At 54.0% G+C, this 18,454-nt stretch overlaps 1 protein-coding gene across 14 annotated transcripts in view; it reads left to right on the top strand.

Annotated features, from left to right (window-relative positions):
* Positions 1-18,454, top strand: part of Camk2b (calcium/calmodulin dependent protein kinase II beta) — an 85,149-nt gene that overhangs the window by 49,130 nt on the left and 17,565 nt on the right. For 7 of the 14 annotated variants that reach the window (XM_048339331.1, XM_048339333.1, XM_048339330.1 and 4 more), the window contains exons 3-13: positions 1,016-1,075; positions 5,131-5,185; positions 7,639-7,704; positions 11,648-11,720; positions 13,929-14,031; positions 14,107-14,190; positions 14,563-14,657; positions 14,760-14,882; positions 15,129-15,212; positions 15,915-15,957; positions 16,948-17,022. In XM_048339331.1, the coding sequence (XP_048195288.1) occupies positions 1,016-1,075; positions 5,131-5,185; positions 7,639-7,704; positions 11,648-11,720; positions 13,929-14,031; positions 14,107-14,190; positions 14,563-14,657; positions 14,760-14,882; positions 15,129-15,212; positions 15,915-15,957; positions 16,948-17,022 (861 nt within the window). The remainder of the gene's footprint in view (positions 1-1,015; positions 1,076-5,130; positions 5,186-7,638; positions 7,705-11,647; positions 11,721-13,928; positions 14,032-14,106; positions 14,191-14,562; positions 14,658-14,759; positions 14,883-15,128; positions 15,213-15,914; positions 15,958-16,947; positions 17,023-18,454) is intronic. The other 7 variants (XM_048339337.1, XM_048339335.1, XM_048339336.1 and 4 more) reach the window with 1 other exon arrangement.

Raw genomic sequence — 18,454 nt, 5'->3', positions numbered from 1 at the left:
GGAGCCCCAGTTCCTGGGAATTCGGGCCCAGGTGTCTGTGTCTCAGGCCTCTAGGACTCCTCTTTCCAGAGCCTGTCTAAGGCTTGTGCCTATTGAGAGTGGTATTGTCGGGGTCCTTCACCCCCAGCGCTCTCCTGGCCAGTGGGAGAGGCAAGGAAGCGCGCCCCAACCAAGGCGGGCCAAGAAAAGGTTAAGAGTCAACGGACGGCCTGCACCCAGCCCCCCCTTTCGCTGGAGGACAATCAGACAGCCTGGGAGAGTGTCACACATGGTCTCACTTTATTGGGAGGAGCTTTGGCCTTTAAAGCAGCAGGAAGGGGAGGGGTGTAGGCGCACCTAGCTAGGGACTGAGGGGCGGCCTGAGCTGTCCGTCAAGGGTGGATGGCTGAGGGACCAATCCTAAGAGGCAGCCTAATTTACATCACAGTCCACAGGACCACCTCCAGGTTCACCACCAGGCGCCATCTTGGCCACACGTGGTCCCTAGGCTGGGAGACGGGACCAGCTAGAACCGCCTTTCCATCTCATGTAATCACCCCACGTGACCCCGGGGCGGGGGCACACAGGCGGGGCCAGCGGGGTATGAGCACTTAGGCAGATGTGTTGTTCTACAGAACTCACCGTTGCCACAGAAGAATGAATTTGACTCCAAGAGAAAGCTCCAAAAAGTATGAAATTAAGGCAAATAAGTGAAGGAATAAACCCACACCACTAACATGCGGCACTGTCTGTTCCTTGAATCATGGGGGGAAACTTTCAGCCTAGAATTAATCCGCCCACTGCCTCCTGTGGGTGTTTCTGCCCCAGGTGTTGCAACTTGTGGTGCAGGAGGTGCCTACACCTAGCAGGTGAAGCCAGCCTGAAGTGTGCCCCAGAGGCCAGGATGTGGGAGGGCTCATCCTTTGGCTCTGGGGTTGATGACTGTTCTGCACCCTTGTGCAGCTATCTTGCCATGGCTGCTGTGGGTCCCCAGCTACTGGAGCACAGGTGATACCTTGTCCTTTTCTGTCCCCAGATCACCAGAAACTGGAGAGAGAGGCTCGGATCTGCCGCTTGCTGAAGCATTCCAACATTGGTGAGTGGCCCTAAGGAGGGTGGCAAGAATGCTTTTGAGAATCACAGATCCTGTGGCTGGTGGCATCTGAGATTCACTGGCTGAGCACCTGGAGAGGGCACCCAAAAGCCTAGGCTGGCCTTCTCTGCAGCATCAGGGCTTTTGGTCCTGCCAGGAGGGGTGGGGCATTGGCAAGTGAACCACCTGTCAGCCCTGCCTGCCTGTGTATGGGTTAGATGAGAGCCAAGATTTCTATGGGGCATTGGTTTCCCAGAAAACACAGTTGCACTGCCTGCCAGTCTCCTTCCTGAAGCCTCAGAGGAGTCCTGTGCTAGGGTCATAAACACAGTTCCGGTTGCTGCAGGGACCCGAGTGTGCAGATCCTGGGCAGTGGCTCAGAGCTCCTGGGTCACTGGGTCCTGCCACTGCTCTGCCTTCCCGCTGCACATGTGCATACACACACACACACACACACACACACACACACACACACACGTGTCCAACTCTGGCCCTCTGGGGGCAGCTGGGAAGGGGTAGAGTCTCAGTGCCCCTCTCCCCTGAAGATGGAGATGCCCTGCCTCCTCCCAGGGACCTGGTAGGAGGAGCCACTGGTATGGACTGCAGGGATCCCACTTTTCTGACACCACCTGCTTGTGTAGACCAAGAACTTGATGGAAGCCCACCACACCCTCCTAGCAGACTTCCCATTTGTAAGGTCATGTAAATGATGCCTATTTCATGCAGTTGGTTCATGTACATGCTGGCCATCTTCACTGCAGAGCAAATGACATCAAAGCCCTCACCTTGGCACAGGAGCACTGGAGAGTGGCTCAGCCAGCTGTCAAGCCTCCACATACTTATGTGGGAGCTAGTGCAACACCCATGTGTGGGCCTTTTGTTCAAAGATTATTGAGGCCTAGGCCAGGCACAGGTACCTCATTTCTATAGTCTTAGCTAGGCTGGAGGCTGAGATCTGAGAGTTATGGTTTAAAGCCACCTCAGGCAGGAAAGGCCAGGAGACTCATCTCCAATTAATTATCAGGAATGCTGGAAGTGGAGCTGTGTCTCAAGTGCTAGAGCACTAGCTTTCAGCACAAAAGCTCAGGGATAGTGCTCAGGTTATGAGTTCAACACCAGGACCACACACACACACACACACACACACACACACACACACACACACACGAGTTACTGAGGCCAAGCATATTCACTCATGATTGTGATCCCAGCTACATCCAGTGGTTCTTCCTTAGTCCCATGGAACCTCTTTGCCCATGAAAAGCTGAGTTCTTGGGGACCAAGAACCCCTGCCCAGTCAGAGTACAGGAAAAAGGGAAAGAGGAAACCTAGTAGCAGGGACCCCAAAGCAGGACAGAATGAGGGGCCCTGTCCCTCCCTCCCATATGAGACTGAGTGTGTTAGCTTGAGTATGATGTGACTGTCTTCTGACCCAGAGCTCCCAACAAGATTTGGAAGATACTGCTGGGATCTTATTTTTGTCACCTCTGGATGTTATCAGTGTTACTTGCATGCTGTTTTTATTTAAATAGATTTTGTGACAATTCACTCTTTTGCTCAGTCCAGTCTGTGAACTCACAGCTCTGATGTGCTAGCTAGATTTCCTTCTAAATCTTTAAAATAAGCACTTATCTTAAAAATTTAAACAAAAATGTTTTATAGCCAGGCACCAGTGGTTTCTACCTGTAATCCTAGCTACTCAGGAGGCTGAGATCTGAGGATTGTGCTTCAAAGTCAGCTAAGGCAGGCAAGTCTGTGATGTGAGACTTTTATCTCCAGTTAACCACCAAAAAGCTGGAAATGGAACTGTAGCTTAAGTGGTAGAGACTAGCCTTGAGCAAAAAAGCTGAGGGATAGCACCCAAGCCCTGAGTTCAAGTCCCAGGACCAGCACACATGTGTGTACACGCACACAGACACACGCACACATACAGACACACGTTTTACAAAGTGACCACATGCACACTGCCTGGCCTCCCCACACAGATCCCCAGTAGCTCCTTTGCATATTGGTTCTCTGCTTCCTGGAGAAGGAGGCAGGGCCCACCTCAAGTCCCGCCCAGCTCTGGGAGTTCCCTTAGACAGTACCTGAGGGCTGGCAGATTCTACCTGCAGCCCATTCTTCCTGTACTAGGAAGAAAAGAAGTTGCTTTGTAAACTACTTAGACACCCCAGACTCTGGCTCCAAGAGATGGATGAGGAAAGACCCTTCCTCCTGATGGTCTCCCAAAACCTTCTCTGTTCCCAGCAAGCAGCAGGAGGAGAGAAACTTGGCTCAACTCTAGGGACTTCCCATGCAGGCACTGGAAGGAGGCTGCCATTGGGGACCCACTGTGTCTTAAGGAGACACACTGACCAGTCTAGGTGGAGTGGTGAACCAGGTGGCAATGGGGAGGCCCTGGGACCAAGTAAGGCAGAAGTCAGCCAGAGAGGAGATGTGGGGAGATGGGAACCCTGAACACAGGCTCATAAGCCTGTTCTTTCTGGGGGTCTCTGGTCCAGGTCAGTGACATTCCCAGGGGAAGAGAACTTCCCTGGGTCCAGGAAGCTGGAAGGATGTCCCGGGTAGATGGGCCAGGAAGGCGAGGAAGAAGCTGTACCTGGATCTGGAAAATGGAGTAAGAAGTGGGAAAGGCCCAGGCCTCGTTTGACTTCACTAGGCTAGTGCTGTTTTATGGGTTCTGGATTTACAGGTTCTGTCCTGGATTTGAGGAAGTAGCTTAGGTCCCTGAGTGACCCTAGGTCCTGGTACTACAACTCAGCTACCTGAATTCGTCATACGCAGATGACATTGGTGACAATGACAATAACTGGGCTGGGGTTGGCTTACTGCTCACTGTGTCCTAGGAATTACATCAGTACCATGGTTCACGAGTAGGTACTTTTATCCCATTCCATGAAGAGCAAACTGAGGCTCAGTGCTGTGTGTCCACTATGGCCCAAGTCCCATAGCCAGCAAAGTGCCCTGGGGTGGGTGGATCTGTATGTCTTAGTCTATGGAGGGGCCCAGGGCCTACCCTCCCTCAGGGCTTGAGGGCCTGAGGTGTAGGTGCTGAGAAAGGCCATTGATCTGGAGCCATAGGAGCTCAGCATCTACAGGGTGAAGCCTGAATCTGAGACCAGATCAGAATTCCTGAGCATGAGGACTGTCAGACTGGGCCCTGGAAGCCAGCTAGAAACTAGGAGAACATGGGTAGGTCCCAGGAAGGGGCTGGAGCCATGTAGGCTGCTTGTGTCTGAGGTCCTGGGGCCTGCAGGACCAGGGAGAAGGTGGCCACTCTTCACCCTTAACCACATAGGACTCAATGTTAGATGCTGAGAAATAGTGAGGCCACCAAGATCTGCCTGCTGGGGTCCCAAACAGCAGAGAGGCCAAGGCCAGTGCAGTATGAGCACTGGAGCCAGGCTAACCCTGGCATCCACATCCCACTCCACCTTTTGTGGGGTGTGACCTTCAGCTCATTTCTCAGCCTTCAGCCTCTCTGTGTCTCTCACCCATGCAGGCTGGTTGTCAAGTTAATTGAGTTGATACATGCAAAGTGCTCAGAGCAGCCCAGGCATTTGGTGAGCACTCAGTGCCTGTTGTCTTTCTAACAAAGGGCAGGCTCAGAATGTGGAAGAGAGCAGGGTCCAAAATGAGTCATTCTTAGGAGTTGTTCTGCTTGGTGTGGGTGTGTCTCCACTCAGGAGACCATTCTGCAGTCCCGTCCATCCTTCGTCTGCTTGCTTCTGTGTTGCTTGCATCCCCTCCAGCTCCTGTCCTGTACCAGGCAAGGTCTAGAGTCCTGAATCAAACAGACCTTTGCCTGTAGTGTAGATGCAAGGGTCCTGAGTGGGAGAATGATGATGTCCACACCCTCTAGCCTGGGGTTCTGAAATTGGAACTTAGGATCTGAACCTTTGGATGGTGCTGCACCAGCAACCTGACCCCAGGATGAAGGGGGTGGGTGTGTGTTCCTGTTCCTATGGGGCCACACTGGTTAGTGTGTGCCTGGGTGGGGTGGAGGTGGAGTGTGGGTGCATCCAGGGCAAGCATCTCACGGCTTCTCTCCCCCACAGTGCGTCTCCATGACAGCATCTCTGAGGAGGGTTTCCACTACCTGGTCTTTGATCTGTAAGTGCCAGAGTTAATGATCCCCTACCCCAGTCTGGCCTCCCTTGACTCTTCTTGGCTTTGAGAAGGTCTCCAGTGGGGTGGGGCTGGTATCCTGGGGTCCCTCCACCATGCAAAAGGCCAGTAGGAGTGATAGAAGAGGGAGGACTGGGGGAAGCATTCCCTCATCTTCTCTAGTGCCCTCCTGCTGGCTGATGTGGGTGTGTTGCCCTTGAGTTTGGGTGAAAGTGTGCATGTGTGGTGCATGTGTAGATGTGCTAATGTGTGTAGTGCCTGCACATGTGAAGGAAGGAAAGCCTATGTGTGGGGGTGGCATCCAGGGTCTGTGTATATGAGTGAATGTATGTGCACATGTGTTAGGTGTGATTTGTGGGGATAGATGCATGTGTGAGTATGAGCCTGGTTGCAATGTGTGTGTGTGTGTGTGTGTGTGTGTGTGTGTGTGTACATGCACATACACTGTGACTGAGCAAGAAGGCGTCTGGAGCCAGTGTCACCTCGCACTTCCTGCTGGATTTAGAAGCGATGATCTCACCTCTCTCACTCTTGACAGCTCCCGTTAAGTAGTGCTATATTTAGCTGTCTGTGAACCAAGGCTTCTTCAGGACCCTGGGCTGGGTGAGGGCCCTTGGGCCTTGGTCTGCTCTTATAGGCTGCAGACCAAACAGCCAGGAAAGCCAGATGCTGTTGCCTTGGTGACCACAGCCTCCCACAGCTGCCCTTGAGCAACAGGCAAATGATGACAGAAAGCACTTCCTAGAAGCTGCCTCCCAGCCTAAGAGGACAGCTGCTCGGGCTGTGGGATGTGCAGGCCTGAGCGGCCTTGACCCTCTGGTCAAGAGAGGCCAGGCTGTGCCTGCGGGGGCTTGGCGACCACTTAAGCACCCCTTTTCCAGACCCTGACTGGAATTGGGTAACTAGGACTGACCTAAACTCAGCTACAGCTTCCCAGCTGGGACTATACCCTGCAACTGCCCCATGGCTGGGAGGCTGGCAGGTTTCCTGAGGCCCTGGGTACTCCAGCCCTCCCTTCTCTAGTCTCTTTGAAAAGGATGTAGAGAAGCCTCTGGATAGACAATGGCCCTGTCCAGGGCTCCTAGTAGCCAGCACATGGCTGCAGGTGTTCAACGCACTGTGTGAGTATGTACATATGCCTGTGTTATACTTTCCTCTCTGGGCTGACCCAGCCCCTGCCTGGTGGGTGTAGAGGCTGGAGGTGGCATGTCCTGATGGCCTGCACATCCTTTTCAACTTGAAGGGCAAAAGAGTTCCAGGGATGTTTCTGGATGGGCAGCATCTTCCTAGAAGCCTTGAGGCCTCTTGGAAGTTTGGGGGTCTGTGGATTCTGTGACTTGACAGGCATCTTCACTCCCTGTGCTTGGGGGTATCATGGGTTCAGGGGCTAGACCTGGAAATGGAAGGGGCTCCAAGGGGGGTCAGGGCTGTTGCTAGAATTGGCCACATGCCCTTCACAGCCTAAGGAAGTGGAGGGGCAGGTGTGGGCCTTCCCACATGTTGTCCTGTCACCGCTGTTTCTACTTTGGGAATGGGCACGCTGACAGTGAGGCATGTGGCTGGCTGGGTCCAGTTCAGGCCTTGGGAACCCAGGACCACTGCCCCAAGACTGCCACCCCATCGGGCAGCTCTGTCAAGGGCCACAGTTCCCCCAGAAACAAAGTGAGACCTTAGATCTCCTCTCTCCAAGGGACTTTGGGGCCCTCATGGGGGTCATTAGTGTGTATTTAGCCTGGAGCAGGGGAATGCTAACACTCAGCATTTCCTTGCTTGATTTTTTTCTCCAATACTGAGGTCTAGTCCCCATTCCTTTGAGTCACTCCTGCCAAAGACCTCATTAGCCCTGAAGGCTAGACACAGCTCTATACTGGGGGGTTCAAGGCTGGGAAAACAGATCTTCTCAGACCTAGAATTAGTCACAATGCTGAGGCATAAGACAGGAGAGTCCCAGCTGAAACTCCTGTGCTGCCCACTCTGGAGAAATCACTTCTGTCTCTCAGAGCACAGTGCAATGGTGAGGTCGTGTGGGTGAGTAAGCACTTGGATGCTGTTAGCCCTGAGTTATGATAGCACTAGGGTGGAGATGATGGTGATGCTGATGATAGAGGTAGTAATGTTGATGATGATAGTGGTGGTGATGGTGGAGGATGGAAGTGGTGACAGTGATGATGATAGGATGATTATAGTGATGGTGATAATGGTAATGGTGGTGGTGAATAGTGATGGAGATGTGATAATAATGATGTTGATGATGGTGGTGATGGTGGTGGTGATGGGAATGATGGGAATGGTGGTGGACATGGTGATGACAGTGATGATGGAAGTAATGATGGTGGTGGTGGTGGTGGTGATGGAGATGATGGTAGTGGTGATGATGGTGGTGATTGTAAAGATGGTAATGGTGGTGGTGGTGATGTAGTCATGTGCTTTCCCTGCAGGGTCACTGGTGGGGAGCTCTTTGAAGACATTGTAGCAAGAGAATACTACAGCGAGGCTGATGCCAGGTAAGTTCAGACCCTCATACTACCTTGTCCCATCTCTTAGCCTCAGCCTGCCCTCCTGGAACCCGTATTTTTTCTGTGCCTCAGTGCCCTACCACCTCCATGGCCCTTTCAGAGGGTGCTGGTGGGAAATTCCTATTGCCCTGTGGTCCTGGGTGCTACCAAGAACTGTGTGAACAGGTGGCAGGAGCAGTGGCAACTTGTGTGACTGTGACCAGCACCGAGGTGGGGCCTCATGGAAGGCCTGTGAATGTTGTCCCTGGGAGCACAGGAAGGTGATGTTTTTCCTACAAGAGAAGCTGACAATGGCATGGAATTGCTCTCTACTCTGAGAGGCTATGTGGAAATGTCATGGAGTTGGGTTCTCTGCTGGGAAGAGGGTCCTGGTGGCCCTTCCACATACCTGCTGGGCATCTAATGCAGCTTTCACCTCCTTAGTCCTGTGGCCATGGTCTCCTGCACCCTATGGGTCCCTGTGGTCCATGGAGACTTTCATGGAATTGTCTCTGCCTCAACAAATGCCTTTTCCCACAAAATGCAGACCACTGTGGCTGCCCAGGAGGGGCTTAGGAGTGGAGGGGATTCTGGGTGCTTCTCTCAGCTTAGCCAGGCTGGCTGTCCTTCCAGAGCAGTGGCCACTGACAGGACACTGGGCAGCCTCCACTAGACCACCTCAGCTGTCTCTGACAAGCACGCGGTGCCCCCTGGTGGCCATAGTGCCTCCTGCAGGAGAAGGCCTACCTGTCTGGGCCCTGCCTGCCATAGGCTCCGGAGGGCAAAAGCCAGGCCTTCTCGATGCTTAAATTGTTGTGGTCTCATGAGCCTTTGGGACATTGCAGTGGGGAAGGAAGGATGTACCCTCTGCTGGGTCCCTCCCTCTAGCAGGAGATCCCCAAATTCCCCTAGGGATGTTGAATTCAAATGTGGGGGTGCTTTGGGTGTTTGAGGTCCACTAATCCTGGGCCAGAAGAGATAGGGCTCCATCTCACACCATGCTTTGTGTTTCTTCCCACATACTCTTAGCTTCTCTGTGGTTTGGGGCCCCAGTGGAGGCTGACTAGTAGACTATGCAGCTGGGTGAGTAGCCTGAGGGAAAGGAGTGCATGCGCCCAGAGAGATACTTTGGAGGCTGAGCTGCATAGAAGAAGTGGGGCATGAGAAGCCCTGTGGAGAGGCCCCTCCTGGGTGGGTCTTTCAGGTGAGACAGGGCTAGTGACCACAGGGCAGCACCTCCACAGTTGTGCTGGCTGAGCCTAGGACCTGCGAGGAGGGAGAAACCAGGCAGCTGGGACTCAGACCCCTGATGCCTGACCTTCTGCCTCAGGCAGTGCTACCTGGAGTCTAACTTGGGGTCTCTATGGTTTATTGCCCAATGGCAAAGGAGAAGAGTTTAACTTCCCCAGAGTGGAAAGCTACCACTGACTGGAGTCAGAATTGCTAACAATGAAGACTGGGCCCTAGGGTGGCATGGGCCAGAAGCTCTAGACAAGCCCAGTGGAGGGTTGCCCCTGATGCTTGTAGATCTGGCCCCGCAGGTGTGCTGGAGGCTTTAGGTGCCTGCCAACCACCCAAACCTCTCAGGAAGAGGAGGAAGCTAAACAGGCATGACTGTTAGAAATGAACCCACTTCTGACCAAGACTGGAAGTTTAGACTTTGTTGGGAAACTCAGGGTGTCTGATTCTTCCACAAAACAGGAAAAGCAAGGCTCAAAATCTTCAGAATCTGCTTTACAAAAATACAAAACCAAAGTAAAAAAAAACCCTTAGAAGCCACACACAATGGTACATACCTGTAGTCCCAGCTGCTCAGGAGGCTGATTGGGAGGATCACTTGAGCCCAGGAGTTCAAGGCCACTCTGAGTAACAAACCAAAATCAAAACAAATCCAAACTTGTGGAAGACTTGACTGTTCCCATCAAGGTACTTTAGAACTTAGACTGTGAGCATGACATCTAGAAACTGGCCAATATCTAGAATGATACTTGGGAATGAGTCTGCCTACAGAATTACTTCCAAGTTGCTCCGGACATGACAAACAGACCTAGGGGGCCAGCCTTGCCTGGGGAAGATGGTGTGATATTAGTTGAAAATGGGGATCATGGCCAAAGCAACATGAAGAAAGGTCCCAGGAGAGTAGGCACTGCCCAGGTGGCTGCTCATGGCCTGGGAAGGTGTCCCAGCCAATGTAGGTCATCTTGGCCTGGCATACTCCTGTTGCAAGGCTTCTGGAGAGCCTTGGCTTCCCTGGTTCATGGACATTGGTGCCCCTTTTGGCATGGATTCAGGGTGACAAGAGGGCCAGTGGGGTGAAAAGACTTGATCTCAGCAACAGGGCTATGATCTGTGGACCCTTGGAGCAGTCTCTGGCACTGTTTGGGTTCTGTACTACTAGAGGGGAGCAGGGGAAGGCTGGACAAGCATGCACTTATGGTGGCTTACTGGAGGGCTATGGCTGGGGGAGAGCAGTGGCCTCCCAGCCTGGGCCAGAGCTGCAGCCAATGGTTTCTCAAAGTCTGAGGCTGGCTGGGCCCTGAAGGCTCACACCTCTAATCCTAGCTACTCAGGAGGCTGAGAGCTGAGGGTTGAGGGTTGAGGTTTGAAGCCAGCCCAAGCAGACAAATATAAGAGACTCTTATTTCTAACTAGTAAAAAGCCCAAAGTGAAGGATAAGATGTTATTGTCCAAGAAAAAATGTTCTCATCACCTGACTAATGAAATTGTAACCCCTCTGTACAAATCCTGAATAATAAAAATAAAACAAAATAATACTATTTCTAAAAGCCAGAAGTGGAGGTATGGCTCAAATGGTAGAGTACTAGCCTTGAGCAAAAAATCTAAGAGAGTGTGAGGCCCTGAGTTCAAGCCACACACACACACACACACACACACACACACACACACACATGCACTCATGCACACATGCACACGCATGAGGAGGCTTACCCAGGAAGGCACTAATCTCCATCTTCAGCACAGTGTAGGGAGTGCAGGGAACAGCCTGAGCTCTTGCCAGTGTCTAGAGAGGTGATGCTTTCTGACAACAATAGTCTCTATCCAAATTTCTGCACAAGAAGAGTGCTCCAGGCAGAGGGAAAACTGGCAGGCTGTGCCGTCTGCAAAGATGGCTTAAAGAAAAGCTTGTAGTCAAAGCCACAGTTCCCAGGATAGACCAAGGCCCACAATGACCACAGACTTTGCACAGCAGTGCACCAGAGCAGCTGCTAGGAGGGTGGGGAGGAGCCCTCTCACTTTGTGAGTCAGAGAAAGTCTGTCTAGGAAGTCTGTGGCAGAGGACTCTGGCTCACCCAACCCGGAGCTGTCACCAGGGAATGGGGGCTGGCTAGGACCCTGGCTTCAGGGAGAGGAGGGTCAGGTCACACACATAGCCTTTGGTGTTGAAGGACAAATATGGAAATATGGCCTGGAGACAGTTGGGAAAGAGCCTTCTGTGCCAGGCCTATCTTGGAAGGGCCTGAGAGGACTGTTGACTGGGGCCTGCTCTGGCCCCTAAGCCCCCAGGAGCTGAGCTGGCTAACCCCACATGGGGAAAGTTGAGCTGTTTAGTGTGGAAGCCACAAGGCAACATGTTTACCTTGGTTGCAGATCCTGAGTGGGCAGAGCCTGGGCCTGCGCTCACCTGTGCACCATGGCACCCTGCCCAAGCCTGCCTGGCCCTTCCCTGCCGTGGTCTCCCTGCCTTCTTGTCCCCGGAGCCTATCACAGCCTGCCTTGCAGAGTGCAGGTCACTGGCTTCTCTGCACATGGCGCAGAGTCAGCCTGAGTCTGGCAAGGATCAAACTGGGAGGGAGAGTGTTTCTCCACAAAGTCACATCATGTGTCCAGCACTGCCTCCTGAGTGGTGCCTCCCTCCTCCCCTGTGTCTCTACTGCTCCTCCACCCCACCACCCCAGGGCCACCCACCTAACCTGCCTGCTGTTTGCCACAGTCACTGCATCCAGCAGATCCTGGAGGCTGTTCTCCACTGTCACCAGATGGGGGTCGTCCACAGAGACCTTAAGGTGAGTTTCTGCCCTCCTTGTCAGGTGTCTGTCATCCACACTTGCATGCTGTGTTAAAGGAGGTGTGAGTGAGGGAAAAGTGGAGTGTGGGTAAATGTGCACAGTGTGGACTTGCATGGAGGAGGCTGTGTGCATGTGTATGTGTGTGGGCATGCCTGTTGTGAGAAACACACAGCCAAGCTCAAAGAATGGACCTGGAGACACAAAGTAAGTGAGAGTGAGACTTTGATGGTTGATTGAGGTCTTGCAGGGTGGAGCGTCTGGTGGGCAGGCTTGTCTGAAGCAGTCTCCAGGCATTTCACTCTCCCTTCCCCGATTCCTCACTGGCAGAGTACTGTGAGGTGTACATTCGAAGTCTCATTCTTTTCTGTGGAGTAATTTGAATACATACACCTCTTAGTGCAAGTGGGCTTTGGTTGTCTCTATCTCTTCTTCTCTTGTGGCAGGAAGGCTTCTCTGGGTATGTGCATTCTGGCATGTATACAGTTTTCACTTATTCTCATTTAATTGTGGTCTACCCTTCCTCTTGCTAGTTGTCCCCTTTCTAACATCATGTTGGCCTAGCCTGTTTGTCTAGGAACATTACAGGTACATAAACTTTGTAACAAATCACTAGATCATTGTGTAAGCAAGTTCCTTAGTAACTTTCCACCAAGGCCTTAGCTTGAAAATGGACCACCAGTGATTTGATTTCTAACACTGTACAAAGGGCCCTATTCATATACATATACATTGAGGCCTTTGTGCATGCACGTGAGTGTACAGATTGAGCCTGCATGTGCATGTATGTGTGTCTGTGGGATGTCTGCATGTCCTGTCCAGTCTTTCCTGAGCTGGAGGTGGCAGCCTGTCAACAACACTCAGGGTCTCTCTTTCTGGACTTCCGTTAAAATGCAGCCCTGGTAGGTGGGGGCAGAGTGGTGGGAGCAGGCAACTACACCAAGCCCTGCCAGCATTCTCTGCTACTAGAGATGGGCTGTGGATTCCAGATTCTGTGCAAAAGATTTGTCTGCCATAGGACACAGGATGGCTACAGCCTCTCAGAAGCCTCTGCATGTGGGAGCCCGAAGAGCTTGGGGCCCGGCCCTGCTCACCTTGGTAAAGTTGGAATGACAGGGCCAAGTGTGCCAGTGGGCAGCCCTCTCCCCAGGCATGTAGTATGGGCCCTGCTTGCACTGCAGACCTCAGCCAGAGCCCTGGGAAGCTCTGGGCTACCTGTAGGGTCTGAGCATCCAGCTTGGAAATGTACATCTCTACATGTGGGACTGGTGCACCTCCAGTTCAAGTACCTCCTTGCACCAATCTTGGAGATTGTTAGTCACAGTGTGATGGGAGAAGTCTGTAAGAGGAAGGAAAAGGATGCTGGGAGACTGTCTGGGAGGTAGGGTGTCCCCTGATAATAAGGGATGAGGACAGCCAGTAGCAGTGACCTCCCTTGCAGACTTTAAGCCCTGTGGGGGGCAGCCTGGACCTTAAGAACCAGAAGATAGTGCAACCGCAGTGCCACGCAGCTGGACAGGAAGGTCAGGGGAAGCATCACTCCCAGCAAGTCTAGAGACAGCTTCTGCAGGATAGAGTCTGAATTGAGGAAAGGCACTGCTTCTGGTTGGGGGTGAGGTGCTTTGAGTAACACATCTTTCCTTACCATTGGTGATGGATGAGAGTTGGTTGGGGCAGGGACCTCCTTCCTGCTCTGTGTGAATGCTGGCCAGAGCCAGGTGGGATTTGGGACTATGACAGGTGGGTATTCTGGACATGTCTGCCTAACCTGGAGGGCCATGGAAGCAGGAAGGGCTGAGCCCTTCAGTAGTGTTGCCCCCACCCCCACCTTGTGCTATTAGGAAAAGGGAGGCTGCACCAGAGCAGAGCTCCTACCAGGGGGATCCCTGGGCCCTGCAACCATTGCAGAGTTGAATGGCCTGAGCCCAAGGCAGTGAGGACTAACATGGAAGGGTGAGCTGGAGCTTTTGGTTCTGGGATCCTGTTCTGGGATCCAGGAGATTCACCTTCCCTCTGAAAAGCTGCTTTTCTTGTCCCCAGGGGTACTCAAGCTGTAGAACACATGCTTAGGGTTCCGCCATGCCTAAGACATGCACATGGGAGTGGGTGGTGTTAGACGGTGGCCTGCTGTCCTGCAAACTGTCATCTCTGTCTTGTGACTGCCTTGGGTGTAAACCCCATGCCCTCATGGCTGCCACCTTGCTGCAGCCCGAGAACCTGCTCCTGGCCAGCAAGTGCAAAGGGGCCGCCGTGAAGCTGGCAGACTTCGGCCTGGCAATCGAGGTGCAGGGGGACCAGCAGGCATGGTTTGGTGAGTTCCCCAGTGGGGAGGGAAGCGGGTGTTGGCAGCCCAGGGCAGTCCTCACAGCCTCATCTCTTTCCCTAGGGTTTGCCGGCACACCAGGCTACCTGTCCCCTGAGGTTTTGCGGAAGGAGGCATATGGCAAGCCTGTGGACATCTGGGCGTGTGGTGAGACCTGTGTGTGGCGTGGGTGGGTGGCAGGAACTTGGGGGCGTTTCAGGGCATTTCTAGGCTCACTAGCTCCATTCTGGAGTGTGTAGGTGGCTCACCCTGCCCTGAGCCAGGCAGCGTAGCTAGGAATGCAGGGATTGGGGGCTGTCAGGGGCTGTCAGACTACCTGGCAAGGCCACTGCTGGCATGCAGTCTCCCCCTGGGCAGAGGCTGGCCTGGCTGGGCACCCTGGTGAAGTAGGTTGCCTATAGATCAGGAAGGGCTATTTGTGTCACTCAACCAATGTGTCTGCTGTTGGAGAAGGAGTGAAGGGACACGGAGGCCCCCAGAGCCCTCCCAGAGCCCTGCTGCTCACACCCCTGTCCACAGGGGTGATCCTGTACATCCTGTTGGTGGGCTATCCACCGTTCTGGGACGAGGACCAGCACAAGCTGTACCAGCAGATCAAGGCTGGGGCCTATGACGTGAGTGCGTGTATGGGGGGAAGGGGGTGCACCTTGGTGACTTCTCATGCCTCTTGCCTAAGAAGGGGTTTCAGCCTCTCTGTGTGTTGTTTCCATCTACAGTTCCCATCCCCTGAGTGGGACACTGTCACCCCTGAGGCCAAAAACCTCATCAATCAGATGCTGACCATTAACCCCGCCAAGCGCATCACTGCCCACGAGGCCCTGAAGCACCCATGGGTCTGCGTAAGTTGTCCTTTCACCTGGGGGGAGGGGCGAGGGCTCCAAGATGGATTCTGGGGTTCTCTAGGTGTTCTTTGTGGCCTTTGGCCTGGGGTGTGCTGATGTTTTTTGAGGGCAGAGCAGGCCCCTTCCTCTTGTCTGTAAGGGACACCTCAGCTACCCTGGTCCTTTCCCCTGTGGCTGAGTCTCCCTTGGGGACAGGCTGATACCTTTTGAGCTGATACCTTGTGACCTCCCATTTCCCTACAGCAACGCTCCACAGTGGCCTCCATGATGCACAGACAAGAGACTGTGGAATGTCTGAAGAAATTCAATGCCAGGAGGAAGCTCAAGGTGAGGCACCACTAAGTCCCCAGCACTGCTGCACAACCTGTGTCCCCACGAACCCTGGGGGTAGAGTGTCAGCAGTACCTGCACTGACCCAGCAGCAGAAGGACACACCCTCCCCACCTACTGCTTGTTCTCAAGTCCCAGACCAGATGAATCTAACTCTGCAAAATGCCCAAAGTGTTCTCGTGGCCATGGTGTGGACTTGGCCCCAGGCACAGAGCTGGCCCCTCCTGAGGCAGCATGGACTCCATAGCTGGGGCTCCTAGAGGAGCCCAGGCCCACAGCTGGCTGCTAAGAAGTTGGCAAATGCTGGTCTTGATGGGTCACTGTCTGGTCAAGTCAGCCATCTTCATGGCTCTTGGTGCCAAGGGCAAGGCCAGGCCTTTTGTCTAACTGGTTCTCCCAGTCCCCCACCGCCCCCCCCCCCGAAAGAAAAGAAATAAACTCCAAGGAGCATGGAAAGGAAGGACTAAGGGGAGAGTCAAGAGCTTTTATGGTAGCAAATGGTCCTGAAAGTGCTTGGGTCACAGGCTCTTGGCTCCATAGTGGTCCCAAGTGTGCTTTAATTGTGGATGGAAGTCATCTAGCTGACTGAGATACTAGACTTCTGGAACTCACCCGCTTGCAAGCTGGTGAGCAGGGGTCTTTCTGGCAGGAGGCCAGGAGGGGGTGCTAATGGGCAGTCCTGGCTCTGTCTCTCCCCAGGGGGCCATTCTCACCACCATGCTGGCCACCAGGAATTTCTCAGGTGAGACACTCTTCTCCAGGGAGGATCCAGCGCCACCTTTGTCCAGCAGGCGGCGCATGGTAGACCGCCCCTTCTGTCAGTACTTCCACCCCCCTCCACCAAGCCGGCTGCTCCAGCCTCTGCCCACAGCTCTAAGACTCACTTGCCCAGCAGGCTTCCTGGGCCCCCTTCTTGGGCAGCCAGCCACTAAGCTCTGTCAGCGCCTGCCCTGTCTCCGTCATGTTGGGTCTTGTGTCCCTCACCTGATGCCCCAGTGTCTCTGCTGCCCACCACCTGGCCTGCCACGTGTGTCTGTGCAGGCGTCTGTTGGGCAGCCCTGTGGCCTCCTTGTTTCCAGTGCTGTGAGTGGGAGATGGCTGAGGGAGGGGGGGCATGGCAAGAGGGGTATGTGAAGTTGGCGCCCAGCCCGCCCTTGTGAGTTGGGGACAAGCTTCCTACCGTGGTTGCTCAGGGTGGGTAGTGGGAAGATGAAGTCTTGAAGGTCTCCTAGAGACCTCCAGGGCCCAGGGCACTGCAGGTCCATCTGGGGCACAGCATTAGCCCCAGTGCCCAGATAGCTGTGCCTGTGGCTCCTACATCATCTGACACTAAGTGTGTAAAACGTCTGTGGTCGTCCTTCCTTGTCCATCTACCTCTGGCACCCCCCACCCCCCTTCCTGTTACTTTGCTGTGATGCTGTACTTCTGGGTCACATCAACACTAATGGGACTGTCCTGTCTGCTGTATGCCAAGTACTCTGCCCTCCCCCAACCCCCAGGCACGAGAAGCCCCATGGGGGTGTTCTAAGGAGAAAGGAGGCAAAGGCTTTTCGTTGTCAATCGGCCCAGTCTTGTTTCACTCTCCTGAGAAAGGGATTCTGGAGCGAACTGACACCTAAACTTTAACTCTAATCTTCTTCTGCTTCCTTTGTCTCTTCTCTTTCCTCACCTCGCCCCTCACCCGTCTGTGTCCACCCCCTCCCTCCCTTCGTCTCTAACCTGGTGCTAACAGTGGGCAGACAGACCACCGCTCCGGCCACCATGTCCACCGCGGCCTCCGGCACCACCATGGGGCTGGTGGAACAAGGTAGATGTGTCTTGCCCAGTGTCCACCCACTCCTGCCCTTCCCTTCTGTTGGCATGCAGCCCCCCTGCTGCACACAGTGCTGGCCAGGCCCCCCAGAGCCACCCCAGAGGATGGCACGCCCCCCCGGGAGCCCGGCTCCCATCATAGTCACAGCTCAGCAAAGTCTTCTCAAGGGTAGGGAGGTAGCCTTCTCCACCCCAGTGTCATCATCTGTAAGATGAGGGGCTAGCTAGGCAGCCTCTGGCCATGCCAGAGCCCCAGGACATTTGGCTGACACTCTGGATCCTGGCTCTAGGGTCAAGGAGTCTGGAGACACTTCACCCTCACAAGGAACCACCGGGCCTTTTCCTGGGGTTCTGAATCTGGAAGTGTAGCCATGAGGTAGGGGTGCTGTCCCAAGGGAGTGGTGAGACCCATAGTGGGTCCCTCCCTTGGGGCAGGCGGAGCTGGTGGTCTGCTGCGGAGTTCCCACGTTATGTCTACCCCAGAGTGAGGGCGAGGTTGGCTTCAGTGTCCAGGCAACTTTAAAAGCCTCTTCTCATGGCTTCTTTCTAGAGATCCTTTTCACCTGGCCCCACGCCCCACAAGGAGAGATGATTGCCAACCTGCAGGTGGACTCCCACTAGGAGCTGAGTCTTAGATCCTCTGAGATCTCGGTGGCTCTAGGATGTTTTCATGGGCCATAGCCACTACCCCAGCTGAGGGCTGACCCGAGTTTAGGACAGCCACCAAGCACAGAGAATCAACCCAGGTCCCTCCCAAAGCCAGCTCCTGTCTCCTGTCACACCTCCAGTGGTTGGTGGCTGAGGGCTGAGTGCAGAGATGGACCTGACAAGGCCAAAGCCTTCCTACACGCCCATGTGAATACACCACTTCACAATCCCCAGAACCACGGCTAGGGCCTCATGGCCAGCAGCACCCTCCTGAGGGAGACCTGGACAGTCCTGGGAGCGGCCTGTATTCCCTACACACCCAGTGGACAGGCCCAAGACCACACTGGACAGCCTTTTTGAAGTCTGTGTGGGAGTGAGGGAGGGGCTAAGTTAGGAAAAGATGAAGCAAATGACTTATGGAAGGTTCCAGGGGACAGTGACATGAGACAGGCTACCTCTGAGCCATGTCCTGCCCAGGGTTCCTGCTGCAATACCCGCCTGCGTGCACAGTGAGCAAGGGGCCACAGTGCATGAGGCCACCTGCATGTGTGTCTTGGCCCCAGCTACTGAGAAAGACTCCGTCTTGGAGGGTGATCATTGCATGTGGTGGAGCCCAGCATGGCTTCTCAGGGTGACCAGCTAGGGGTGAGGCAGAGGTGGGGCCGAAGGTCCCAGCCACACGCCAAAGACATGAGCAAGTCTCAAATCTCCCTTTCCATGTCTCTGTCACACATCCTTGCATGGCAGGGTCCCTTGCTCAGCAAGGAAATCCTTACTGT

This window comes from Perognathus longimembris, chromosome 2, assembly GCF_023159225.1.
Source record: "Perognathus longimembris pacificus isolate PPM17 chromosome 2, ASM2315922v1, whole genome shotgun sequence".
Classification (NCBI taxonomy): Eukaryota; Metazoa; Chordata; class Mammalia; order Rodentia; family Heteromyidae; genus Perognathus; species Perognathus longimembris.
This window is presented reverse-complemented; position numbering and strand designations above follow the sequence as displayed.